The sequence below is a fragment of the Seriola lalandi genome, unplaced genomic scaffold (assembly GCF_002814215.2).
Source record: "Seriola lalandi dorsalis isolate HSWRI2012SDOR001 ecotype SW California unplaced genomic scaffold, Sedor1 jcf7180002054582, whole genome shotgun sequence".
Taxonomy (NCBI): domain Eukaryota; kingdom Metazoa; phylum Chordata; class Actinopteri; order Carangiformes; family Carangidae; genus Seriola; species Seriola lalandi.
Window position 1 is genome coordinate 1,050,843 of NW_019525135.1, and position 27,634 is coordinate 1,078,476.

Genomic DNA, 27,634 nt, shown 5'->3' on the forward strand with positions numbered 1-27,634 from the left:
ACTGCTCAGTCATGTTCACGAAACGAGTTTGAGACGACTTTTGCTTTGTGACATGGTACATTATCATGCTATTATACTCAAGCTGTGGTATTCAAACCGAGAGTGGCTGAGATTAAGGGACTTATAGTGTGCCAAGAAAACACTCCCCACACCTGTTTATAACTATGAACAAGCAGGTGTTTTAGTGAGTGTATCCTATATTGCTCAGTAATTTCTTCTCATAAACAATTATCACTGAGGCAGAAGTTGAAAAAAGAGGTGCATTTTCTTTTATTGAAAATTGATAACTTAAAACATCTGAGCAAAAAGCAAAATCTGTCCAAAAAGCCTTTTTACAAATTATTTACATACAACAAGTTTGACTTGAATTTTGTTTTTTTCAGATTTTCATACATACATTGTGAACACATCGTGCCTCGAACTAACTGAGAGGGGAAAAATACAATTAAAACATACTTCATAATATGGCAAAAAGGAATGGTAACCAAGCCAACACATTGTGTTATTCATATCACAATGCAAAATGGTGTAAGGCAAACACAGTCCCCTGACTGCAGCACTGCAGGTACTCTCTCTCCTCCAAGCAGACAGAGCAGCTTTGAATGAAGAATAATGCTAACCCATTGGTGGTATACGTGCTGTTTTTGTCTTGTTTTTATTTGTCATAATATTAAAAGACCCCTTCAGAATATCTCATACAAACACATGGTCAGAATGTACAAATATATTTTATCTTATAAATAAATTCAGTTTAAGTTAAATGGGAAGCTGAATCATTTGGTTTTGAGAAGAGACAAATAATACAAGAACAGAACCACTGAACTCTAAACACTTTCATTTCAAATCCTCACACTCCAGCAGGATCTCCAAAAGGTCCATGACAAACAAAACTTTTGGAAGATAGGGCTTACTAACTGTGAGAGGAAGAAAAGCATTTAAAAAACATAGAACCATGATGAGACTTCAGGGCCATGGCTCTTCCTCCAAACTCATGTTAGAGGAGGCACACAACGGCTGATCTCTGCACGATTGTGGAAGAAACAAAAGGGGAAAAGATGGAAGAATCACAGATGGTTTCGCCTTCAGCCAGTATTTAGAGGCAGCGATGGAAGTTGTGCACGGTAAGCATGTGGGAGAAGAGATTACGTAGAAAATCTGATGCTTGGAAGAGATCGATGAACACTTTCACCATGTGTTAGTACACGTACACCAGCCTTTAGTTGCATGTGGTTGCAGTTTGAAGTTTGAACTTCTGAATGGTTGCTGTGAACCACATTAAGTTATGTGTTGCTATCACTTTTTGGACTTTCAGCATTAAGGATTTTGTCATATCATGTCTTCTCCATATGAACATAAATCTTACAGGCAAGAGACAAAAAAAAAAAACAACCTTCCTTTGCACTGGTCTCAACAGAGACACAACACACATAGTATGCTCTCTTCACCTCAGCTCCATCAGTGCTATCTTTAAAGGAGGCACACTCAAAGGTGGTTCTTCAATGTACTACTCTCTGTTGTTGTCTTCAACATAATCACTAAATATTAACCAAGTGGAATAGTAACTGCTCTGCTAATTTCAACAAGATCCTTCAGGAAGTTCTTGTGAGAATGAACTACATTAAGAACAAGAGCAGATGAGAATAGTAGATGTCATATATGTCTTTTAGACAATCAGAAACAAATAGTGCACATCCTTGGAAGTATCCCTGAGGTGGTTTGGCCATATCTCTGGTTTCAGTGATCAACAGTTCAAGGATGTTTCAGCTTTGCTCTGCACTTGTGTAAGCTTGTTACTAACAGGAGTAAAATAAGATGTCTTTATAGCTGTAGAAATAAAGGTCTCAAGGATCAGATGGTTGTATAAACAAAAGTTGGTGAGATGTTGATACAAGGTTGCTTGAATGTTGTTCAATAGTCCAAAAGATTTTTCTGGTGGTGAGAAGAGGAAGCTCTAGTCGCTGGGGATGCTTTGTAGATATGTGAGGATGTGCTGGATCTTCACCAGGCGTTCTTTGAGGCTTGTCATGGAGAGGACAGAGAGCTGGTACCGAGGGTCGATAGGCAGGACAGCCAGCAGCCACCAGCAGCAAGCTGGACCATTGGGAGTTGCCTAGAAGAGAGGAGGAAAACCAAACCATAAGACTATTGCGTTCACTATTGCTTATCTTTCAAGATCCGATAATATCATTTCTGTGATAATCTTTGAGCTAAAGTGCAGATCAGGTTACTGCCTAGAAGGTTTCTGAAAAGGACAATGTGGTGAAATAATTTTTAAGTGTGAAAATAGTGGTACACATCCATCTCACTTGAATTCAATCTTTTGAGAAGAGGGATACATTTCCGTTTTCATTACAAAAAACTTTTTGTAACTTTAAATTTTAAATAAATTTCGTTTGAGAGACAGTGCTTTGCTTTCTCACTACTCCTTCCAAAAAAACAACTGCTGTGTCAGCATTTGAACCTAAATCTGAAAATTTTCTGTCATGTGTAGCAAGTATCAAACAGCAAAGGATGAGTACAACAATCAATACCATCGTAGCTCCTGAGCAACTGCCCTTCAGAGTTTTGTGTTACTATTCTTGTTCATGCAATTCATTTAACAGACAGAAGCCTCATTGCTTTCTCCTGTCTGCCCTCTTTTGCTGTAATTTCAGAGAAATCCATTCATCCCTGACATTGTTTCAAGCTAATCTGCTGACAAAAACTTTGAATGTGAATTTAAATGCACTTTGATTACGCATCAGGTAAGCTGTGGCTAAATTAAGTTCTCACTTTTTATTCATGGCGTTTTAAATGTACTAGTACTATATACTCAGCCCTGCAACTGTGTAATGACTGTTAAATGATATGAATCAATCAAAATGACCCTTTACAGTAATCTGCCAAAGGAATGCATGTCTGTGAGTTACATAGCTGAAAAAATCCCTGTTTCTTGGAGATAGAGGCTGAGCCAGTTACAAAATGTGCTTAACACTTACAAGGATTTGAAGTGAATGATGTTTACTATGTCTGTGCTACATTTTACTTTAAGACAAATGCACTAGCCGTTAACCAGAGTAATGCTGTATTTCTCCCTGGAGAAAAGATTTTCAAAAATTACCTAACAGCATCAAACCTCAGGACTGTGTGCTTTGCTTTCTTAGTGCATGTGCACGTGGTAGAATTGGGGATTCTCCTCATGACACTCTTCTGACGCAACATGGCCAGTGGGATTAAGCATGAAGCACCCATAAAGCTCTTTAGCCTATATTGTCAATAGACTCCGCCCCATGGTTGTCCTTAGAGCGGAGCCGTAATCCCTTTCAGTGCTGCAGACTGCAGGCTGCAAGCTGGAGCCAGAGCTGAGCTCAGATAACAACTGTGTTCCGGTATTAAGACCTCCATGGCAGGTGAATCCATGGTAATGTGGGTTTCCCAAAAAGACAAGTGTGTCATGAGTTGATCCAATTTCAGGTTAAGAATATAGTGACTAGCCAAGTCAAAGAGAGTAATAAAAGTTTTACAAACCCTGCAGTGTTTTGAAGAGAACCACTGCTTCCACAGAACTCAGCTGATACTGGTTCTGATAATAGTAACAGTCATATAATAATGAGCAGTGTCCCTTTGTTTATCTACCTGGTTATTTAAAAGTTGTGAAAACCACATGAACTGACAGCTGACAGTTAACCACACAACTTCTTGCTCTTAACAGACTATGCCCCACCGTCTGCTTAGCTGCCAACTGACTGCCGCACAATATCTTTACAAATAGATCTGTTGGACAAACTACATTACATTGACTTCTGAATCAATATCACTAATGCTGTTTTTCATATTGGCTCCTACTCTGGGGACTGACCACAAGCTCTGCATTATATTCTTGCACATTATTCATCATACACAGTAGTACTAAAGTAATTGTAGTAGCAATGAACTAGTAAAGCTGGGTGTCAGGACAAATTCAGAGGCATACAAAATGTATCTCATTTGCTTAACCAAGCTTAAATATCGGTGCAAATATTTGCCTGTATTAAATGACTCTGACTCAAGCATCTACACACCTACTACAGACTAATGCAGCAGTTACAATTCAACAACTTGTGACACTTGATATGAAATCAACACTTTTATAGTGTTTCAGATATAGTCCTCTATATTTCTACAAGATGGCAGAAGAGGGACACTGTACTGGATGTTTACCTGGATGTCAGCTTCTTGTTCTGGCATGGGTCCAAAGTGCTGCAGGATCTGGTTGTGGAAGCGGATCTTGAGGTTCTGAAACCAGACACGGGCCTGCTCGTACACTGCATCATGCAGCTCTTGTAGTCTCTCTAGCTCATCACTGTCCTCCACCTAACAGGCAAGAATCAGTCATTTAATACACCAGTCACTTTTACATGGTCTGAAAATAAAATCTAATCTATCTAATGTGACACCCCCATCAAAACCTGAAGACTTAAAAGGCAGTTTCATTTTTAAATCATAGATTTTGGGTGGAGAATGATATAAAAGCACAATATACCATTGATAATATAATTGAAATGATAGTCACGGTGGTTCTTACCCTAGTATCCTCCAAGTGTTCGATGTCAGCAGTGCTGTAACCATCCTTCATTCCTCGGGACAGGACCCGGAAACGTTTTCCTCCGATGGTGTCCACTACTGATCGTCCGTCAGGGAGGAAATGGACGCTCCTGATGATCAGCATGCAGCCATAATCTGCAAACCTGCATTGATGAACATAATGGTTCATTTTGAGTTTTAGCAGATCTATCATAAGCCATTAATTAATGTGTACAATGGAATCTAATGTCAATGAATGAGCAATTGACTGCTTGCTTGACAACAGTATTTCAGAGTGGATCTCATAACTGATGTTCTATAAGGAAACTCTTATCTGGATATGTAGATATGTCCATTTTAATATATTGCAAACCATACAATTCTATACCAGGTTTGTGCTTGCATGCTTACCCTTTCTGGGGATCATTAATACACATCCCGAACTGCTGCGTGCCCGTGTCCATGCATCGGCGAATCATGAGGCGGTAACGTGGCTCAAAGACATGCAGGGGGCAAGGCACGGTGGGGTAAGCCATGGTGCACACAAAGATAGGCACATTCTTCGTCAGACTGCACAGAGGACGAGAAGTAGATAAGGAGTTTAGACACTTTGAACATACAAAAATCTGATGATGAACACTGGAAAGAACCACACCAAAAAAAAGAAGAAAAAAAAGAAAATGCAAATGAATGGAAAGACTGCTTACTCAGAAAGTTCTCTGGTTTCTTCTAGATGAGTTTTAGTCCTCTCTGCATACTCCTGACTCAAATACTGTTTGATCATCATGTCCAAGACAGTTGTCACCACATACTTCCTACATGCTAGATACTGGAGAGGGCAGAAGGCAAGTTAACGATTGATACAGAAAGCAGGGAATACATATATTTTTGTATCACACTTGAAAAGTTACAAAAGAAGGTTAAAATCCATGTGCAACAAGACAAGAATGGTCTTTCACCTCTTTCAAACTCTCTTTACAGAGGGGACACTGGGGTGTATGGTCCAAGCAGCGTTCCAGGCAGTTTTTACAGAAGGTGTGGCCACAGGGTGTAGTCACAGGCTCATAAAACAACCTGTATTGATCACAGGAATTCAACGATCAACTGGTTGTTTGGAATGTTCTGTCTTTTACAAGCATTCATTGTGAGCTGGTATGTAATATTTACAGTAAATATGTGCATGAAGCTCGTAATGTGTCCTTACCTCATGCAGAGAGAGCACTCTAAGTCATTGGGGTCTAGCAGATTCTCAGGAACACTTCTGCAGGTTTTCGCTTTGGAAGCCAGCTGTTTTGAGCCTTTCGCAACACCTAAAGTCAAAGAAGGAAATGCTTTTTAAAATTAATTTTATTGACAAAAACATCATCTCTGACAGATATGATGCTGATTTGGTCCTTTAATAAGGCGTTAGGATATAAAATGTGCTCATCATTAACTTAGAGTCATAGTGTGGGGCATACACAGCAGAATGTCAGTGAGTGTCTACCTAACCCATTATACATTATTCCTGCAAAAAGTATTAAGTGTCCAATAAAGCCTGTGGTAATGCACCATTACAATGATTATATGTTTTGAGCTTTCATATATGATATTATTATGACAACAGAAACAAACAGAATTTGATTTGGAAGTTGAACTATAATACACTGGGAAGACCTAATAGCAGTACAGTGAAAAGCTTGACAACTGACCTTGTTTTTTATGTTTGCTACTTCCACTGTCCACGAAACATGGCTCTGTGTCTGACACTGACAACTTCCTCTTCAGCAGGCTCCCCTTGTCTTGGTCCCCCAGCTGAGGAGCAGAGCAAACTCTCTTCAAACCCTCCTCACCACAACTGGAGCCATGCATCCGAAGCGAATGAGCTCGGCTCAGACCAGGCCGCTCAAGACTTTCCCAGCGTTTCTGGAAGATGACACAAGCCCAAGTGTAAGATGATGATGAAGGTCTCTTTAACGATGTGGCAACAACTGCACTGAATCATTCCATTAATTACTATGTAACATCAGTATTATTATCCAGCGTGGTAATACCTGCTGGTTGTCCAGATGGTGATGTGCAGAGGCAGCTCGGACCTGGTGTTGGTGTTGTCTTTGGACTGGGCTCTGAGCTTGGGAATCGGCCACAAGGGTTTTGCTGCGCAAATGAGGCGATGTGTTCTGCGTTGTTTCCCTCAGCCCAACCTTGACATTCTTATCAGCCGGTGAGAGAAGGTCACACAGGATCTGTAAAAAGCACCTCAGTTTGTCAGCAAAGCAGTCCTGCTGAACAGGCATACTTCTCAAAATTCTGACAAAGAAACTGAATCTCCACAATGGAAAGGTGAATATGATGGCAGTCATTTGGTGCCAACATGGGTACTGGTGTCGATGTTGTCATATTTTACTTAAATAATCTTAAAACTAGGGCTCCCTGGTAGCTTAATGGATAAGCCGCATACCACATAACAATAACTCCTTTTCTTCTGAAAGAACATCTTGTAGCATTTAGCAGCCATGGTTACCATTGTTAAAAAATTATGTCCTCTAAAATGTGTTAAATCAATAAGTTTTCGAGTTCAAAACATACAGTGTGTGATGAGGGAACGACGGACTCTCAGTAATACAAAAGTGTTATTGACAAAAGATTAAACTACACAATACTGTAAATCCAATTCTATAACCACGACCAAAATCCAACTTGGTTATAAAACACATGGTGATGTGAGAGGAACAGAGAGAGCAAACCTTGCACAACTTTGTGTTCTGTTCAGAATAGATATCAGGATGACCTCGATTTAACCTCAGTGCATATGAACCAGCAGCAGAGAAAACATCAACCTTTCTTTCCAGTCCACTTAAACCTTAATGGCCTGATCATTCTAACCACATGTATATCTATAGATCTGTTAGTAAACTGGCTAGGAGCAAAGTAAAGATTTTAGTGATATATCTGTTAAATTTTTAGTTTCAACATTTACTCTTTATTCAGTTAAAATATAATTATATAAGAGCATTTAGAAGGTTTCATTTTACTTCAAAGATTCTTGTAAGTATTTTTTCTATTTCTCACTGAGGACAATAAGAATGGATGCTGTCATTTTCATTAATTAGCTGTTTTCATTGCTGTTTCATTTTCATTACATGGATACTGGGGAGTCCTTTGAGGCTGTAAGTGTGATTACAGGCTGCACAAACATGATTTGACATTCTACTGATGCACGCTGTCTGGCTCCCACACTTTTTTTTAGACTAATGTCTAGTCTGAGTAGTGTCTCCCTCAGGATCAGAAGAATGAGGAATCCAGTAAAGATGCCAAAGCAACCAACAACCTTAAACAACGAGCACAATCAATTTCATACCTTTTTAACTAAAAGAAAACCAGAGCTGACTAATGTGATTATGTGCTTCTTATACAACGATGATTCAGAGATGATTACACAAAACTTCAGCAGCATTAGCAACTGAATCTAACAGAGTTTTATCCTGAAATGGCAACAAATTGTCATGTTATTTTGAGAATGTATGTTGCACTGGATACATGAATCAACTTTGTGTTCCTTATGTAACTTATGATGCTGTGGTCTGTCTATCAAGTGGTACTAATGTCATTACAGACAGAGTCACAGGACCGGATCCGCTAACAGCTTATGCAATTCCATGACAGATGATCCCGATAGAAAGAATGGACAATGTTCAAGGCTGAGAATGTAGAAGTACACATTTTGATTTATTTCTTTAAAAACACATCCATTCATTTACTTAACATTACTTATATGTAACCACTATGTATATGGTTGTAGCATAGAACGTAAGCCGATTATTAATCAGTTTTTGTCAATTTCTCATTAGATTTTATCACAACCCGAAACAATGAATTTCTTGTCATTGTTTCATGAAACAGGCAACAATCTTCACCTCTGGATAGCCGTTAAATGTTTAGTGCTTCTACTTTCCAAATTATGTTAAGGTCATTTTTTCCATGTTTCTCTGAAGTGACTGTTTGATTGACACACAAAACATTTTAGCACAAGACAGTCTCTCTCCTCCATTTAAATAAACTGACTTAGATCAATATGGATGAGCAGAGTAACATGGCCATTGTAAGTAATGCCTGTCAGAGCATTTCAGAGGCATTCAATGCACAATGAAAAGCCTATTAAAACCACAGCAATAAAAGAGGTGCTTTCATCAGGATGCCTATAAAACACAACATCTCCAACTTGCTGCCAGTTAAACTGTTTATTTATTCCTTGGGATTAAGTGGGATTTTAAAAGCTACACCATGAAAAGAGACAGGTTCCATTAAGTCAGTGTAGGATAATCGTAGATGCTAGCTATAAAAACAGAACAAATGGCTTTGTGCAACAAAGATCATCATGGGAGAACTTTACATTCCTGGCTATCCAATCAAAGAGCTGGATCACTCACACATCTAAATTCCTTGATGAGACGTTAAATCTTTGGCTTATGGTGTATTGAGTCTAGCTCCTCCAGCCTGCGTGCATCAACACTATGTGACCTCAGTTCAACTGACAACCAATCTTCAGAGCGCCAACAATTTTTGTCTCTTTCCTATCTCATACTTTCAGCGGATTAATCTCAACTCTTTCATTCTCTCACCTTTTCCACTTGTCTTTTAGCACAGGGGAAGTCCTCGTCCACAGCCAGGCAGTGGAGAAAGACTTGGAGAGACTCGTCCACCTGGCCCATCTCATGCAGCACCATAGCCTTCCTAAACAAAGCCTGAAAGAGCAGAAAGGAGCAACAGAAAGAGATTAATTTTACTTCTGTACCGGCATTTATGTTTTCATAGGGTATTCACTCTCATGCTTTTTTTTATTTGCCTACTGTGTACAGACAAAAACAATCCACTTTGAAACAGCCAGACAGAACACAAGCAGCTTTTTGCAGTATTTATATGCTTGTCAATAAATCAATATGAATCGACCAGTTATGCAAGTGCTTTTACATGATATACTTTGCCCCACAGATACAGAATATCTGGGCTTCAACCCAGATATTTGGTCTCTTGTACTTGATGTTATAGTCACTAATGGCTTTGACCTTAATCACTTTCTCAGTTGTGGTCTAGAAAACCTTCTAATACTCTTCATGATACTCTTTCGTAACAAATCTATTTTTAAGAGGAACCCTTTTATACAACACTAAAATAGCAGGAGGTTGTTAAAAATATGCCTTGTAGTCAAACAAACAAACAAACAAACAAACAAACAAACAAACAAACATATAGGATCACCACAAAAAAATATTCTTGGATCATGATTCTGTAAATCAGCTGCCAAATCATGCAACCAAAATTATGTCTTCAACCAGGTTTATTCTATAACAAGGCAAATGAATGAATAAATTTGATGATGAACTGATCTGGCCCACAGGTTACAGGTCATTAACTTGTAACTATAATCCAATGAGACAACCAACGAGGTGCTCCCTGTCTAGGGCAGCTATCTTAAAATACTTTTCTTAGTAATGGCTGGCTGACCAATATATCATCACAGACTGACTGACAGATTAAACACATGCCAGCTTCTAGTGAGTAAAGACAGGTGTGTGAGCATATGTAAACAACCTCGCAATGCCACCATCCCTGTGGAACCAGGTGTAATCACATCATACAATTTGACTAATAACAACCAAATGCTTGCACAGAAGACATTTTCGATCAAACTTGAATTTATGTAACATTTTCTCCTGTTTCAACAATGATCTAATAAATTACTGCCGTATCAGTGACCTACTTCAGCAGAACAGCTGGACCCGGGACAAAACTCTGTGTCCTCCAAAGCCAGACAGTACTGTTTGAGAGCCATGTACGCCTCCGCTCGAGACAGTCGCGCCACCGCTGCCGTCTCTGGATCTGCAAAATACAGGATGAGATATATTACATGACAACATGACAAACAAGTTATATATCAACTCAATTCTGTACAAGCAATGCAAATGAAAATAAGTTACAGAAACCTCAAAGAGCTCAGTGGATTTCACATTTTTATTCACCATAGTGGGCTGAATTAAAAGGGACACGAGTTTCAGATCCTAGCCTAAACTGCGACCACAAATTGAAACGTTGAAAAAGAATCTCTGCTTTTTGTTGGTGGCAGCAGCATTTTGTGGTATGGCTACATGGCCATATGTTCCTTTGGATGTACGTTTACTCTACAATTAGATATGTGACATCCCTCCCATTGCCCAACCATGTCAATCTGCTGTGAGCAAGTCTCAGCCTTTTGAAGCAGACTGTCCTGCAGACAATACTAACCAATGGTTTCTGTTTGTACACTAAGTTTACCTTCATTTCATGAACCGTTCGGTCAGTTATATTTTCTTCGTGGACTAAGCTGTAATTTTTCTGCACATGGCATGTCATCAATCCCAGTAATGTATTACCTTTCATTGAAACACATGGGATTTAGCTCATTTTTCTGATGTATTGCAGATGCTAATGTGAACAGGACCACTGGTTGTTTGTCTAGTCATTATAATGTCAGTTAAGTGTCCTTAATTATCTGGACGTTTCTGTCCTGCCTCTTAGATTGTCTGCAGCACTGAGGGCCATCACTGTCAAAAGCAGGTGGTATGACTGGATCACTCCTACTCCCCACAGTGGTATTAGTCTGCATTCCCAACCCAATGGCAAGTGACAGTTTTTGTTGTCAGAGGGTGGTAGACCAGTTATCCTCATATGTCCTTTAGTTATACAGTTCATGGTTTTTGTCCAAAATGCAGAACCACAGGATCATGTATGATTTTACAGACTGTCAACAATCAATCTGTCCTTAGGCAAATAAAACAAAATATCACACAGTTTAAACACATAGATGAAAAATTCCACTTAAACACCTCACTTTGGCTAGACAGTACATTAGGGCTGCAGCTAACAATCGTAATTATCGATTAATCTGCTCATTATTTTGTCACTTAATTAATCATTTCGTCTATAAAATGTCACAAAAAAGTTAAAAATATTCATGATAATTTCCCAGAGCCCAAGGTAATGAATTGCTTAGTCTGTGCAAGCAACAGTCCAAAACCCAAACATATTAATTGTATTATCATTAAATGATAAGATGATATGAAAACTAGTAAATATTGACATTTGCTGCTGGAAGCAATACATTTCTGGGATTTTTGCTTAAAAAATTACTTAAATAATGATTCGATTATCAAAATTCTTGTAACCCAGTAATTTAGGTCATGCCTTTCACAACTATCCTGTAGGCAATGTTTGAGTAACAGGGGTCAACAGGGCTACAGCAAGGTTACATATGTTGTTACATCACTTGACCCAAATACTATGGATGTCTCCATAAGCTCTCATAACCCAAGTGAAGGTCCAGAACAATTTCCCAGCCATACTGTCAGAGCACCAGGACATTACATTGTGTTTTTTTTCTATGTCATTCTAAACTGCTGCACATTGGGATTCTCAATCATCTCAACATAATACGAACAACTGCGTAAAATAAAAAGGAACACACAATGGTTCCCTCTTTGGGATTTAGTGGTTGTGAAGTAAAAAACTATATTATTTCTCTAACAGGGCAGTGCCTTACTCACAATGCAGCATACCATTATAGTTTGTATTTATAGTTACTTGTGTCATGATAACCACAATACTTTTTAGCCCTTTTTAACCAGAAAATTCTCAGTAGACTAGCAGGCAGTTTCCAACTGTGTGCCACCTCCACTGGGGCATGTGGGGGCTCAAGGACACACTAGACCATAGTTGTAAGGCTGCAACTAAGAATATTTTCATGAACAATTAATTACCAAACTATTTTTCAACTTAACAATTAATAGTTCAGTCTATAAAAATCAGATATTTGACAAAAATGTTGCAGAGCTTTAAATGACAACTTAATAGGTCTTGTTCTGTTAAACCAATTTAAGTACCCCCCCCCCCCCCCACACACAAAAGGACTATAGTACTGTAGGCCCAGGAAAAGCAGCAAATATGCTCTTTGAGATGGTGAAACCACCAAATATTTGGTATTCTGCTAAATAAAAGCAACACTAAATCAATTATCAAAATGTTGATGCTGAAATGCTGAAATCACTTAATTGACTCATTGTTTCAGATCTAATTATCTCATTCATTTCACCTTTGCCAACTTTAACGTAAGGTAATGTTGGGATTTGAACCAGCAGCCCCTCCAGCCACATACCTCCTGTATCACAAGTGTGTTATCTAAATATCATCTGCCACAAATGTACCCTTTTTTTCATTGCATAATGTCAGGGTTTGTTACAAAAGCTAACTCATAGAGTGTCTATCTGGCCCACCAGCCTGCCCCTGCCTCCTAAATTGATCCACAAATGTTGTATTCATCCCCTTTTAAAACATTTATGAAACGCTGGCTCGTAGCAGTGATAGCAATTACAAAATACAAATGCCCTCCCCCTTAATAAGTTACAAAACTGCCCCAATATGTGTCACGACCTGCCTTATGCAACTTGCACCGAGTGCGCATGCTCAACTTGTGAACTTTCGTAAGCAGGACCTGCCTGATTACACGACAGTCAATGGGAGGAGGCTGACACCAGAACAACACATGGAGTACTGGACTTAGTTTTCAAAATGCTGGTCAGTGGAATTCGGGATTTGCTGGCATCAAACAATTATAGTGTAATGTTCAAGCATTTTCCTATCATTTCTACACAGAGTTTGTAATGCAGCGTCTCAACAACACGTGATGCTCGTATCACCCCCACTGAGAGTGCGCAGCAGAAGACACACAGCCAGGAAACACCTCTCTCCTCCAGTCAGCATGAATGTGTAAGGTTATGCTAACACTTACCACTATCGATAACATCGGTCGCTAGCGACACAGCCTCTTGGTAGCGTTTACTCCTGCACAGCTCGTCCACTTCACATAGTGTTTTCGACTTTTTCAGCTCATCGGGGAACCATTTATCTAAAAGTCCGCACAGAATTACATTGGCTTTCTCCTCGCCCCCCACGGCTTCACTACACAGCTTACATTTGGAGAGCAGCCGTCGTTGTAAACACCTCTTACAGTATGAGTGTCCACATGCTATAGTCACAGGTTCACCTAGAAAGCTACGACAGTTGGGACAGTCAAACACATCGCCCCCACGGCTGTCCCGATTCCGGCCCGAAGGTGCCTCCGGTCCGGCCGCTTTCCTCTTAAAGTTTCGGAGGATACAGTCCACAAAAGTGCTCAGTTGCTCGGGTCGCACAGGGCCGTATTGCATGGCCACTGAAAACCAGTCAATGGCTTCTTTGGGGCAGTTTTCCGATGATAGCGCGTTGGCTTTCTGTAGAATAAGTTGATGGTGGTCCTCCTCTGCCGAGACGTCGTCCGAGTCCGCTGCGCCGATGAAGAAGGCGCTTCTCTCCTCCGTAGCGTCCTCCACTTGCGTTTGGAGCGACATTATAGCGTCTAAAAAATTAGAAATAAGTGTTATGTAGATTTGGGTTTTCTTCTGTTAGTCTGTCTATACATTTATAAAGCTGCCGCGGTCCATCGTTCTGCAGTGAACGGACTTTCCCATAGACACCCGTTTGTTACATAAAAAGCACAGTCACGTGAGCAGCAGGCTCGGGCCGTGATTGGTCAGAACGTTTCGGTTACAAAACATGCGTTGTGAAGTTTCATAACTACGGAAAGGACGTAGTGAAGTTGACTGACTGTGCCAGATCACAGTGCTACCATTTGAACTCGACTCCTCTGCTCTTAAACTCCCACAGACTGGAACTTAAAACAATAGAATAAAACAAAAAACATATTACATAAGTACTTTTTGATATATCGATCGATACAATTTTGAAAGCTGTCAGAAAACTTATTCAGAAAACCCCTTTATAACTGGTTGTGTAATAACATTTTATAACACATTCTAAGTTTCTATTTTATATAATTTATTTTATCTTGCCTGGCTGTGTCTAGCCACTAGAATATTTCATTATCACTTTGTAAAACTTCTTTCTAAGTGACCTCCACATATTCTTTTCTTGCAAGTAGCAAATTTTGCATAAAAAACAATGGAAAAAAAATCAAAGCAATTGGCCTAAGGCTGGATTACCATCCCTGTAGTGGGCAACTGCCCAGGGGCCCAAAAGCACTAGGTTTACGCTACTCTAATTCTGTCTACATAATCTGATCTCTTGCCAATTTGATAGAAATTTGCACAGATGAAGTGTGCCAGGCCCTCAACCCTCCATCTTGCGGCCTACGTCTGTCTCACAAAATGTAGTTTTAAGACCTCATCTGCCTTCCTAAAAGAACTACAAGGCTGCAGCCAACAATTATTTTCATCATCAATACATCTGACAATTATTTTCTTGAATAATTTATTGATTGTTTAGTATATAAATTGTCAGAAAATAGGGAAAGCGGCACATCATTATTCCCAGTAGCCCAAGATAAGGTCAGAACAGCTGAAGAACACACAAAATACCTATTTATAACTCAGACCCTCCTCTTGTATATGAGTGAATATATGCCTATAGTTTAAAGCTCAAAAATTACTTTTCAGGCTTATCATTTTAGCATGTATTTCCAGCCTCATAGCAGAAATACAGTCCACCCCATCCACCTTTTCAAACCCAGTGTCGCTTGACACAAATCCTTTCTGCAGATCTGCTGTCACACCATGTTGCCCTGTCTGTCACCTCCCATCATCACCTGTCATCTCCTGAAGCCTGGGCCACCGCTGGTCTGTAACCACTGTGGTGCTTTTCACACAGAAGCTAAAGTTAGCAACATGTCAAATAAAAAGTGAAAATTACTAAAGCAAATGACCTTACAAGAACATGACCAGCACCACCGCCAGCAGGCTGGAGATATAAATACATTTCAATTTTTTCTTCTCTTTAAAAAAAAAAAAAAGTTATTCTTGCAATAATTTTAAGAAGCCGTTCAATAAACAAACATAAAACAGATTTAGCTTTTTTTTTTTTTACATATATATATACAAACAGTACTAATCTCAATAGCACTACAGCTTACAAGATGACAGTAATACTATAACAGCTATCAAACAGGATCCTTTTGTCCTTTTGTCACTGATTTGATGTCATAAAAACAACTCTGGTCTTAAGGAAACACATGATGTGCTGTGCGTCACATTTTTTGTGTTTTTCGTAGTTATTACCAACTGGAAAAGAAAGTATGAAATTTAATGCAACAAAATCAAAACAGTGTTGTTATGACATTCTCGTGTCAAACATCGGCCAACAGAGAAACAGACCAAGCAGCAAAAATAACAAATACAACAAAGTATGTTAAAACACGATGTTGCTCTGATATGTCAAATGGGTTTTTAGCCTTCATGAATATCTGGACAGAGACTTAGGATGTTGTAGAGTATTTGTGGGTGAGTTGTGACATGACCTTAAACCAGGCAAACTGTCTATAATGACAATTTGTGGGAAAAAAATTATCACTATTTCCACCATTATAGCAGCTCATTCAACTATATTAAAGTACGAAGTGCAATAACTGTTTGGAGAAACTTTGGAAACACATTTGCATAATGTAGTTGAGGTTATATGAGGCCAAACAGGGCGTGAACATGAAGGAGTTTTGTATGTTGTGGAGTGACACTTCCCTCTAGTGGTCAAAGTGAACCATTACTCTAATAAGACAGGCGAAATTGAAAAGTGTTACAATTTATAAAATGTCTCCTGAACAAGTGTATGAGACAACTGGAAAAAATGTATGTAATTAAAACATACATTGTATGCATAGGAACAATAAAAGTATGGTTTTCTGTGTTTTATATACAAAAACAAATAAGAAAAAAGAAACAGGCTTTACCTGTTACTTGACAAAAAACTAGTATTTCCTTCCTTTGTGTCACATGTTTTTAGCCCAATAGCTCTTACAGAAGTAATATGTTTTTATTGCCTTGGTGTATTATTTTAATTCTATGTGATTAATTAGCATCAACCCAGTAAACAAATGGGCAGAAGAATGCAGAGAAGTGTTATAGAAGAACAAACTAATCTTAATCCATACAACCACTAGAGGGCAGAGTTGTACTGTGTAAAACAGAAATAAACTAATCAGTTTAGTGACCCCTTGTGTTTGGTCAGAGATATTTCTATAAGGCATCAACTGGTCAGTGCCTTTAGCTTTTGTGAGCCACACAGGTTACTTGAGAAAATACTTGAAAGATGACAAATGGACATCTTGAACCCAGGACATAGAAGAGTTTCACTGGTGCTCAACTCATGATGTAGACTTGGGAAAAAAAGTACAAAATTGTCTTTGTGTCCTCAACTAACCCAGTCCTGCGTGTTTTTGTTCCTTTTTTACCTCTGCTGACCTGCTTCAGATCCTGCTTCAAGTGTATCCATTGAAAATATAGAGTGAGCATCTCTTTCCTTTTGTTTCTGTCATGCCGCATTCACATGTGCACACCTACATGAAAATTCACAGCGACATCATGTCAGGACTGTGACACCCCCACTGTGGGATGTGGATTTGACTCTACCACATATGGGACACAAATGATTAGGTCATTGAAACAACTAGAAAGTGTTTTTTGCAGGTGTCTGTTCATATCTACCTATACACCAGCCTGATTTTCTGGAGGACAGACAGAAAGACAGACAGACAGACAGACAGATCTGTGTTTCCCGCTTAAAACCTTTACTTCCAGTCTTTGGAATCTCTGGAATAGTGAGATATTTTGAGAGCGACATGAGGTCAACTGTAGCAACATCGTGTGACTAAATGCTTTGTCATTGTCCATGTTGACTCTTAAAATACAATGTTATCGCGATGACATACCATTTATGTTGCCACAACAATATCACAAGCGATCCATCAGAACATGCCAGTCCATGTGGAGGTATTTGACCCACAGTTCCTGTCTGACATTTGCCACGCCCGCGGGATTTCTTGTGAACAAACACAACCACTCACTGATGACACTGGTGGGGGTTTATTTTAAAAACCAGGACAAGTATCTGTAATATTCTGGGGTTCAGGGGGAATATAGAATGTGAAGACCCCAAGTATAAAAATGAAATATAAAATCAGACCTGGTATTGATCCAGTGATAACTTTCGCACTGTTCTGTTGCAAACTGAACACGGCATCTTTGATAATTGCCTGACAAACTGGACGAAAAAATGCACACACATAACGCAAGCATTTGCACACGTTCGCATTCATTTATCAATGTGGGAAACCTTCTGCGCTTGATTCTCAAACAGTGCAGGAATGCAGTACTGTTGCTGACTCTTTGGTCAGTCTTATCTGGCCCTGCATAATCTCCCAGAGGAGTTTGCATTCCAAGCACAAATACATACACATGTACATACAAAAACATACCAACATTTAAGAGTGATGCACGCACTCAGGAGAAGAGAAACAGAAAGCATGACAGAATATAGACCTATAGAGGTTTACGTTATTTGAACAAAAAGTAACGACAAGTCTGTTTAAGGGCCACGGCAAATTCAAAGGCAAGCACATGCATATGCATGTGGTTACATGTGTGAGTCTTTGGGAGGCTCTGGTTAATCTCTAGCTCCTGAGTTGCACTCAAGAGGAGAGTACACGAGGCGTTCACGGTCCACTAGAAGAAAAGTGAGTTAACGTGCCGGCACCAAATGTAAATCCATTGTCTTGGCTGTGGGCTAATCACGTTAACACTTGTTTCTGCCGTCACACTGTACATGTGTGGAAAGTACCTAGCTATATAAATACACAATCCAAGTTAATGGATCATAATAATTCCTCTGTTTGGATAAAAGCAAGGCGTGAACAAAACAAGTGCAGCATGCGACACCTTCGTACATTATGTGCACGGGAAAGATCCTCCTACAGACAGCCACTTCCCGCTTTGCCAAGTGATTAAAACCATATAGGGGTACATTAGCCACTGCTCTGCCCCTTGGTTGGAGCACCCCCTCCCCCAATTATTTGCCGCGTGACCCCCCCCCCCGTTGAGTCTGCTGGGTCTAGACCATGCCAGCTGTGGTACAACAGACCCCATTGTCTTCTTCTATATGAACCTGTTATGTAAGAAACAAGACAAGAAGTGAGATCACCCTCAACCAAGCCAGTTGATACCCGCCTGCATGCAGCTCATGCCTCTCTGGCCCAGTCATGGGTGTACTGGTGTGGAATGAAGGCAAGAGTGAGGGGGGATGTGGCGGTGCGGGGAAGCGGGTAGGGAAATCCAGAGTTAGTCTGAGCTCTGGATCTAAGAAGGTGTAAGCACTCGGAACAAACTGTAGTGTAAACAAATGACTGGAGAGATTATGAGGGATTTAAAGAGCAAAACCAGAACAAAGCCACAACTTTTTGGTCTGAAAAATTGTCTATAGTGTGGTCTCCTTTTATACCCATTGTGACATAACTCTCAAGACACACGATTATTATTTTAATACATTTAATAGTGCACTTTGATTAACCTGTACAGAAATAATATTAATAAAAAAGATAAAACATTTGTTCATTTCCGTAACACAAAGCTTAACATTTACAATAAAATAAAATAAAATGGTATGATACAAAACAAACATATATCTGAGGTATAAATATATTTGTTTTAAATTAACCGTCATTGTCATGCGTTATTATTTGGCAGAGACACAGTTAAAGGTACAAACATTGATGATATGAACAATGGCTTAGTGAATTAATCATACAGTTCAACATGACAAAAGCGAGCCCTCAGATTGAAGCGTGAATGTTATGGAGGTCAACTTTGTTACGAGGACCATAGATCTCTTACTTCTTTTTAAACACTGACAAGACAGTACAGAGGAAGAAGCATATATATATATTTTTTTCCTTCCTTTGAAATCACACAAACATTCAATCCTCCCTCTTCTTTACAGTAAAACCTGTAAAACCTCCACCTTTATAAAAGGACCTTTTTTTCTTTTTCTTTTTTTTTTTTATGTTGATGATGTCCAGCCTACAACAATTTCAAAAGCTGCGAATTGTGCTGTGTTAACACTTTTAATAGTGAGGAAAAGCTCAAAATGGGGAAGCTACTTCTTTCAGCTTTAACTAAATTTGGTCCATTAAATCTATTGGTCTTGTATTTTAGTTTGTCTGCCTCGTTTTTCACAAATATGCAACAATTCTTCTCTCTACCAGAGCCTCAGTCACAAATTGTTCCTTAATGTTCTTCAGTCACTGAATAACTGCACAATGCGACATGTACTAGCATAGTCACAAATTTTGCCCATGTATCTTTGAGAACAAAAACATATCAGATGTCAAACTCGCGACGTGCGCCTCACTGAATTAAAGTCTTCTTTAGGGAATGACATGTATTTGTATGTTAGTCAATGAGCCCCTTCCTTCGATCATTTCTTTCTTTTTGGTGAGCCAGCCACCGTACTCATCTGTCTCTGGCTTCCTCTACAACAACACAAAAATCCCTCTGTGCTATCAGCCACCTGTTATCTCACAATATCCCGTCTATGGTCTCTACTCAGTCTGCATATTACTGACACATTCGCAACTTTCTTCACCCATGGATTCATCAATCAGCTGACCATAATATTGTCTGCTATTTCTCCTGTGCTTCGCTGTAACAGAAAAAGGGACAGAGGTAACACAAGACAGACACCGACCATTACTGTGAACACAATACTGTATGTACATATTATGCTGCCACTGGAAACCAGTGCAAAGTATATGTATTTTTTAACCGTTTCTTGCTTTACACACACCCATATATACACACACACACGCGTTCACACATTCACACACACATACACACACACTCAATCCCCCTTGCTTCTCAGAAGCAATAGCACCCTTTGGTTAAACCTCACATCCTGTATCAGAGACATCATGTCCTTTGGCCCAGATAAATGTTTGTGTGACACAAGTCCCCTCGACAGCACACTCCAATAAAATAGTTTATAATGTTAACATCAGTTTGCTGTGACATGATTAGAGCAAAAAAAAAAAGAAAAAAGAAACGTCCTTCAATCCAGGATCCAGGGTTTGTCCTTTAAATGTGTGTATAAAGAGGTTTGGACCCCATCTATCTCTCTGTTAGAATGGGTGGAATTAGTCAATTTCAAGTCCCCAGTAGGATCCAAAATGTGGTCCAACGGGCCAGGGTTCAAAGAAGCTGTTGAGACTGTTGTTGCCCAAATTGCACACTGCTTTCTCATTTGTCCATGGGTGCAGTGAATGAGTCACGTATCCGCGCCACCTCAGCAGCACACAAGTGTCCATACAGTTTATTGTACCACTCTGGAAAACGACCCCTGAAAAAGAAGAAAGAGACACAGTGTTAGTTAATTGTGTCATAAGCTAAACGACACTGAATTAACACAAAAGTATCGCTTAATAAAATCCCCAATTTGTTTTTGCTCCAGTTAATCATCCACTAACCTGCAGTCGATCCTGGAAATATGTGTGATTCTTGATTTGTTGGCTCCGCAGGGCTCGATGAAGTAGCGCGAGGTGAGGACATTGGCCCGAACACCTACAACAGGTACCCCTTCATGGTCCACAGACGTGCACACAAGTGCACATGCTCCCTTTGGCAGGTCTGTTACCCATGTTCTGGTAGATAGAGAGCAGAGGGAGTTTGATTTAAAAACAAAACAGTGAATCAAAGCACAACAGCAAAAAAAGATACAGACAAAGCGAGAAGTAGGACAGATGAGGAGGAAGAGATGGGAAAATGTTCTACCTGAGCACCAAATGGTCTCTGGTGGGATGTGGAGCCATGGTGTTCCTGACGTACTGGTAGACCTCCGTCCTCTCATCTAGGGTCTCCACCACACGGCTCTCAAGCAGGTCCTCATCCCAATGGCCCTGCTCCCGCAGAACCCGTGTCAGAACCTCTTCAGGACTTGCAGGCATCTCCACGGTTACCTTCCACAGCCGCAGCGGAAACCCATCATGCACCTGGAAGAAGACACGGAAAGGCTGGGTCAATTTACATATTTAATTTACATATTTTTACACGCTTGCTTTGCAGGGAGACCAAAGCAGAGTATTAGTGTAGAAATTTGATTCAATAGGCTGGATGTGAGTTTAACCTTTTAAAGATTTAAATAAATATTGCAACACACTTATATTATAAGAATGCTTGAAAATGATTATTTTAATTTTGTCCATATTGCCAAACTGTACTTTAAAGTGGACTGTAAGGGTTCATGTGATAAATACATTTACTTCAACTGTGCAAGTTTTTGGAGGCTTCCTGTAGAATATCTAATCTTATCAGTGATATTCACATAAATTAGATGTGGCAATCGAGCCAAAATTTTAATGCAAAACAGTCAGGCTGTGTTGTGGAAACTAAGCCATAAATTTAATGCATAACAGTTGGGCTGTGTTTCAAAACCTCGCATTGCCCTTAAGCCAAGTCAGCTGCTTCATTCGACCATAAGATTATAAAAAACACACACACTCTTCGCCTTGTGACTCTCAAACTGGATAAAAGATAACCTTCCAGAGTAGACACAGGAAATGTAGGCCTGGGATAGTGTTGAGGTTGCGTATGTTTGTGTGTGTATGTGCAAGTCAAGCTGATGTCATTCTGGGACGGAGTCCAGTAATGGGATGGGAATGGGAGGCCAAGGGCCAGGCCAGTTTCACACGGATGTGTTTCTATACAGGAAACCCTAACTGCTGGTTTTCCACTAGATATTTAGAGAAGCAGGAGAGAGGGAGAGGCGAACATGAAGAGGGAGGGAGAAGACAGGAAACAGATAGCTGAAAAGAGAATATGTGCTTCATGAATGGAGGCTTGTTTACACACTAATGACTGATTGATGACTGATCTCTTGTTAATTAATCTCATGAATCCCATTACTTTCACTCGGGCAAATTTATCACTGTATTCAGCTTCTATTGCAAACAAACATAGTGAAAGCAGCCAGATGGACTGAACAGACAAGCTGCAGAGAGCAAACAAAAGGTGGGCTCACCTTTCTGTAGGCCAGCTCGGCGTGCTCGGGTGTGGAGCAGCTGTCATAACCTCTGAACTTGTCCTTGGCCTCTTTGAGGAGGGCGTCTAGGCTGTCCTGTAGGTACGTCCTGTAGCCTCCTTGCCCGGCCTCCTCACCTGCAAGATCCTCCAAACGTCGAGGCAGCAGCGCCTGCTCCACGTAGGAGTTCCTGCAGCGATTCATCTCATCTGGTATCTGTGGGAAAGGAGGAGAGTCAGAAAATATGTCATTACTTTTCACTGTGTGGATGGAGGCCATGAGCAGCTCAGGTATATGACGGTTAATGTTTCTTATTTGAAAGAGAAATATCGATGTATGTCTACCACAATGCTGTTCCATACAACACTCAGACATAGTAAGGAGTGAAAGCTTAAGTAAGAACATAAATTAAAGCCTCCCTTCACTCAAAAGCATGTTTTGCATATTGTTTGGATGTTTGAGCTTCACTGTGCAGAGTGATGTATAAGTTTGACACTAGAGGGCATGTTGAACCAGAACCTTTACCTAGTTAACTGAGTTTTTTATTATTCAAAGCAGGATATTTCTGTGTCTTAAAACATGTCTGGAGGTGGTACTGATTACATTAATGGGAAACTGTATTAACTGTAACTTGTGGAAAACAATTTCAAATGGAAACAAAAACATCCTATTTTCATCTCCTTGTTTGCCGGGCTTATTCTCCATCTTTCTCTCTCTCCGTCTTACTTGTACGTGGCATTTTTGAGGTTTAATGGTATCCTAATAATATTAATGTCTAAGAAAAGGATTCTCATTAGACAAGGATAGGAGGGTTTAATTGGATGTTGATAACAGTCAATTATTTCATAGGTCATCTTCCATTTACCAATCTCCACGAGCAAGTAGAAATCTAATTAAAAGAAAATAATTCGGGAGGTAATTGAGTTTACTTGTTGTGTGACGTGACCATGACAGGAAGCCAGGAAGCTCTCCCACAATCTAATAAAACTTTGAACAGTAATCACACACAGTGTGCAGGCTTTTAGTAATTACTATGGCATGTCAGAGAAGAGTTTGCTGGGCAGAGAACGATTTAGGTCGAATGGCAATGAAATTGGATTAGTTATAGTGTAGTTTGCTGATTATTTCCTGTTTATCCCATCAAGTGCTCTCCTTGAGGACACACATAACCACACTGGTTGAAATAGATTCATGGGTGCTCAACCAGTGCTATGCTATATTTTTACCTTTCTGCACAAATGCTCGAGTTGGGTTTAAAAGGACAGGAACATGAAGTAAAGTCCTGTTCTCTACAAATGGGGCGTTTAAAACAGAAGGCCAGTTGGTGTATTTACTTTATGTAATCATAACATTGCTTGAGCAAATGACAGCATGAATTGGATTAACGAGTTATGTAACTGGGACTATATTTGTTTAAAGGACAAATACAGGGAGACAAGATGTTTGGCAGAAACATGGTACAGTGAGCCAGAGGTGACATTCATTTGGTCAGCAAACACACCTTCATCACCTAAAATGGCAGTTTGCCATTAAAACCTCAATCAATAAACCATTCTGACCCCTTTTGCCATCAATTTTCAAGCTAACTTTAACCTTAAAATGTGAGGAGTTTGCTACGTTAGAGTACACATTCAGCTCCAGTGCTATAGACTACTGACCCGGAAGAGTTTCCTGCACTCCTGGATCATGTGTGCCAGGCCATGAGTGGCAGCCAGGTTCTCATTCAGATCTCTCTGGTCCGGTTTTCCCAGCGTTTGCTTCCGGTTCATCACCCTTTGCCCAAGGAGGAGGGAAAGAAGATTAGTAAGCGTATCCATCATCCAGACAGTGGGTGAAGGACAAAGCAGAGGAAGCAGAGGAGGTTGAAGATATAAAGAAAGAAAGAACAAAAGTGTTTTGCGGTATACACCTGACGAACCCCCCTCTAACAGCGCCAAATCTGGAACAAAATGTTTCTTAATTAGCTAAAAATGTTTATGTAACCCTTCTATTTCCTCTGTCTCTCTCCCTTCCTCTTCTCACAAGCTTTGCTCTCATCCTTTTTCTTCTGTCCTCTATATACAGTATCCTGCTCTTTTGTTTCTATAGAGTGACCTTTTCCTGTTTTCAGAATGTACAGCATATAACAGGTTATGTACGCTGCTGATACAATAACTGTGTCAGTGATATCATAAAACTGCACTGATTACAACAGCACACTCTCAGACACACACCTTGGCGAGGAGCTCTCCTTGCGGCGCAGGGTGTTGAGGTGGAAGAGGGACGGGGCCAGACAAACAGCCAGGTTGGTGGGAGTCATCTGGTTCTCGGACACGCTGGCTGTCACGTCGCTCAGCAGACACAGCAGCGTCCGCAGTGCCTCTCGGTTCTCATCAGGCAGCAGCAGCACAGCGGCACGAGCTGCCTGCAGACGAAGCTCTTTAGGCATGTCTAGAGAGCAATAGGGAGATGTTATGGCTCCTTTTTAATATCACATGCAGAAAAGGGCTAAAAACCACTGTCACTCTACATCACATCATCTTTTTTGTGTGTGCGCCTGTTAACTCAGGAAGTAGGCTTTCTTTTGCCTGCCAAGAGTGAGCTATGATGGGATCTGTGTCGAGCTAAGTGTGTTATATAAGCCTATATGTGTGTGTACACTATACGCTTCATGCTTCATACTTCCTGCACAGGACTGGTTTTTGTTTTACCTTATATAAACAGTTCCTAATGCAGCTATTACAATCATACTGTGGCAGAACTTGAGAGGATGTCCATGCTTGAAGTGAGTCACTGAAGAATGAGCCAATACTATAGGAGTGCATTTACGGTTTATATATCACCTCATTCCACAGGTATTTCCTGCACTCATCTTGTTTGTTTTCTTTTTAGAGTTTCACAATTTCTTACTCCATGACAGGCAAGCATCTGCAGCTCTAAAACAATACAGTGATGTGTATTCCTGCACACAATGCTCTTGTAGATGTGTGGCTGTATGTGGATGTCTGTACAAGATTATGTTCATACTCTCAGTATATGCGTGTGTATTCTTACACTGATAGATCTGGAGGAAGGTCTCGGAGAGTTTGCTGGTGAGCAGGGGTTCTGGCAAATCTCTGAAGTACTGCTTCAGCATGTCTGCAACATCATAAGCAGACTGGCCCTCGTAGCTGACTCCCCCTCCATCTGCGCCACTCGCCTCGTTCATCTGGCGCAGAGCTTGGATTCGAGACTTAACTCCTGATTTCCTGAAAAGACCCACCTGCACAGAGAGACAAGGACACAGAGAGAACGAGTTACATCATGGATAAACGCACAGATACTTGATAATTCAGCTTTCAACTATAATTTACTTATACATTATTACATCTTATCATTAAAGTGTATCAAAGATGATTCATGTGCCTTTCTTCTAAACCTGCAGGCTGTTATATATTCTAGTCTTATCCACAAATCCAAAGCTTACAGTCAATATGGTTACATCACAACAGATCATGTTGACTGTATTTATGAGAAGCACCCATCACACCCAGTAGACATTCTTGTACTGAATGCTGTGAAAGACCTCATCAGTGGCCTTTTAAGGCCTTATGAAATGGCAATGTAGCGGAGGAAAAGAGAAAAAGGCCGTTGGCCTGTCCAGCCTGAATATTTTCCATGAGCTTTCACCACTTCCAAACAGAGGCGACTTGTTCTGCTTTGAAAAGAACACCATCTCTCTTTTCTGTTTCGCCCTCCATTAATGCTTTTTTGTCCTCATTCCCCCTTTCTTGCCTTTACGAATATACACATGAGATACTCTGAGATAAATCTTTCATACTGTCTGGGGATTAAACAGACAGACACAGGTGACTTCCCAGCTGCACACTTAGACTTTCCCCAGGCCTCCACACTTCAGCTTATGTATGACAGTGAGAAGAGAAAAGGGGGAAAGACAGAAACCATATACACACACTGACTAGGTGGGCATCAGGCTTTTTCCGATTCACTGCTCCATCTTATGTAACAACCAGTCAAAAAAATTCAAATCAAATCATGGATCCACATTTGATTGATTGCAGATGTCCTACAATGCAGTTATTATGTAACTCAAGCATGTTAAAGAAAAAGCCTTTTCTCTTTACTGTGAAAACTGAAAACACAACTTTAAACTAAATGTCAGGCTGGCAAGAATTGTGACATTATGTACACATGCAATCAAAGTATAAGCACAGGTTTATGATTACATCTGTCCAAATATGTAATTTTTTTGTGTACTTTATGTTACCTGGTCGAGGCACTGATTGCGCAAGTAGCGCATGGCCTGTTGGATTCCCTGAGGGAGGGGCTGGCCTGTCCGCTGGACGATGACTTGTAGTGGCACACCAAACACATTCCTGTCTTTATAGTCACGCACCTTGATCCGCTTCATAAACTTTGGCACAGCCCTACAACATACAAGGAACTCATTAATATGTGCAATGCAGGATATTGACATGGATCTTGATATTGACATGAGTCAATACAGACAGGTGACAAATGAAAGGAAAACCAGCTTCAAGTGTCTTAGTAAGGTGTTGGGCCACCATGTGCTTCCAGAACAGCTTCAATGCTCCTCTGCATTGACTCTACAAGTGCCTGGACTCTACCAGAGGAATGAACACCATTCTTCCAAAAGATATTCCCTCCTTGGTATTTTGATGGCGGTGGTGGAAAAGCAGGACGTAGCATATGATTCACATCATTTTCACTCTTATCAAACCATTTAATGACCCCTCATGCTCTATGCATGGGGGTAATGTCATTCTGTTCTTCCACTCTTTTTCAGGTTTTCCCTTAATTTGTCACTCATACATGTTTCAATTAGTTGTTAGTTGTGTGTGTTTGTGTTTTATGTGTGTGCAACACCCAAGCTGCTGCAGAAGCCTGTCTCCAGGTTTATGAGAGGGGTGGATAAACAGGGTGAGGGGAGAATGGGGGGGGTATGCTGGGCTGTCAAAAGGGGAGGATCCCACTGCTTTATACATCCGCACAAAGTGTCTGTCTCACTATTTGTTACTCTGTGTGTGTGTGTGAGTGTGTGTGCACGTGTACTTGGGTGCAAAGTGAACAGTGAGTCTATAACCACAAACCCAGAGTTGAAACATGCAACTCCGACTGTTTCACAAGAATGCGCCCACAGATTTAGGGCTGTGTATCTGTGTTTAGCTGAGAGACGCTATGCGCGACTCGGGAC

At 40.3% G+C, this 27,634-nt stretch overlaps 2 protein-coding genes across 3 annotated transcripts in view; both read right to left on the reverse strand.

Moving 5' to 3' along the window:
* Positions 1 to 246: 246 nt before the first annotated feature.
* lonrf1 (LON peptidase N-terminal domain and ring finger 1) lies at positions 247 to 14,073 on the reverse strand. Its single transcript, XM_023418517.2, has 12 exons — positions 13,343 to 14,073; positions 10,283 to 10,401; positions 9,144 to 9,266; positions 6,576 to 6,767; positions 6,234 to 6,447; positions 5,747 to 5,852; positions 5,502 to 5,616; positions 5,250 to 5,371; positions 4,954 to 5,112; positions 4,544 to 4,706; positions 4,180 to 4,332; positions 247 to 2,110 (listed from the first exon to the last, which is right to left on the reverse strand). The coding sequence occupies exons 1-12, from the start codon at positions 13,938 to 13,940 to the stop codon at positions 1,952 to 1,954; spliced, it is 2,223 nt and encodes a 740-aa protein (XP_023274285.1). The 5' UTR covers positions 13,941 to 14,073; the 3' UTR covers positions 247 to 1,951.
* A 4,827-nt stretch (positions 14,074 to 18,900) lies between these two features.
* The window catches only part of dlc1 (DLC1 Rho GTPase activating protein), an 80,442-nt gene continuing 71,708 nt past the window's right edge, over positions 18,901 to 27,634 (reverse strand). For both annotated transcript variants that reach the window (XM_087177174.1, XM_023418409.2), the window contains exons 11-18: positions 26,687 to 26,846; positions 25,474 to 25,681; positions 24,654 to 24,870; positions 24,099 to 24,213; positions 22,441 to 22,656; positions 21,195 to 21,412; positions 20,891 to 21,064; positions 18,901 to 20,763 (exon numbers count right to left, since the gene is read on the reverse strand). In XM_087177174.1, coding sequence (XP_087033300.1) covers positions 20,664 to 20,763; positions 20,891 to 21,064; positions 21,195 to 21,412; positions 22,441 to 22,656; positions 24,099 to 24,213; positions 24,654 to 24,870; positions 25,474 to 25,681; positions 26,687 to 26,846 — 1,408 coding nt within the window. In that variant the 3' untranslated portion in view covers positions 18,901 to 20,663. The remainder of the gene's footprint in view (positions 20,764 to 20,890; positions 21,065 to 21,194; positions 21,413 to 22,440; positions 22,657 to 24,098; positions 24,214 to 24,653; positions 24,871 to 25,473; positions 25,682 to 26,686; positions 26,847 to 27,634) is intronic.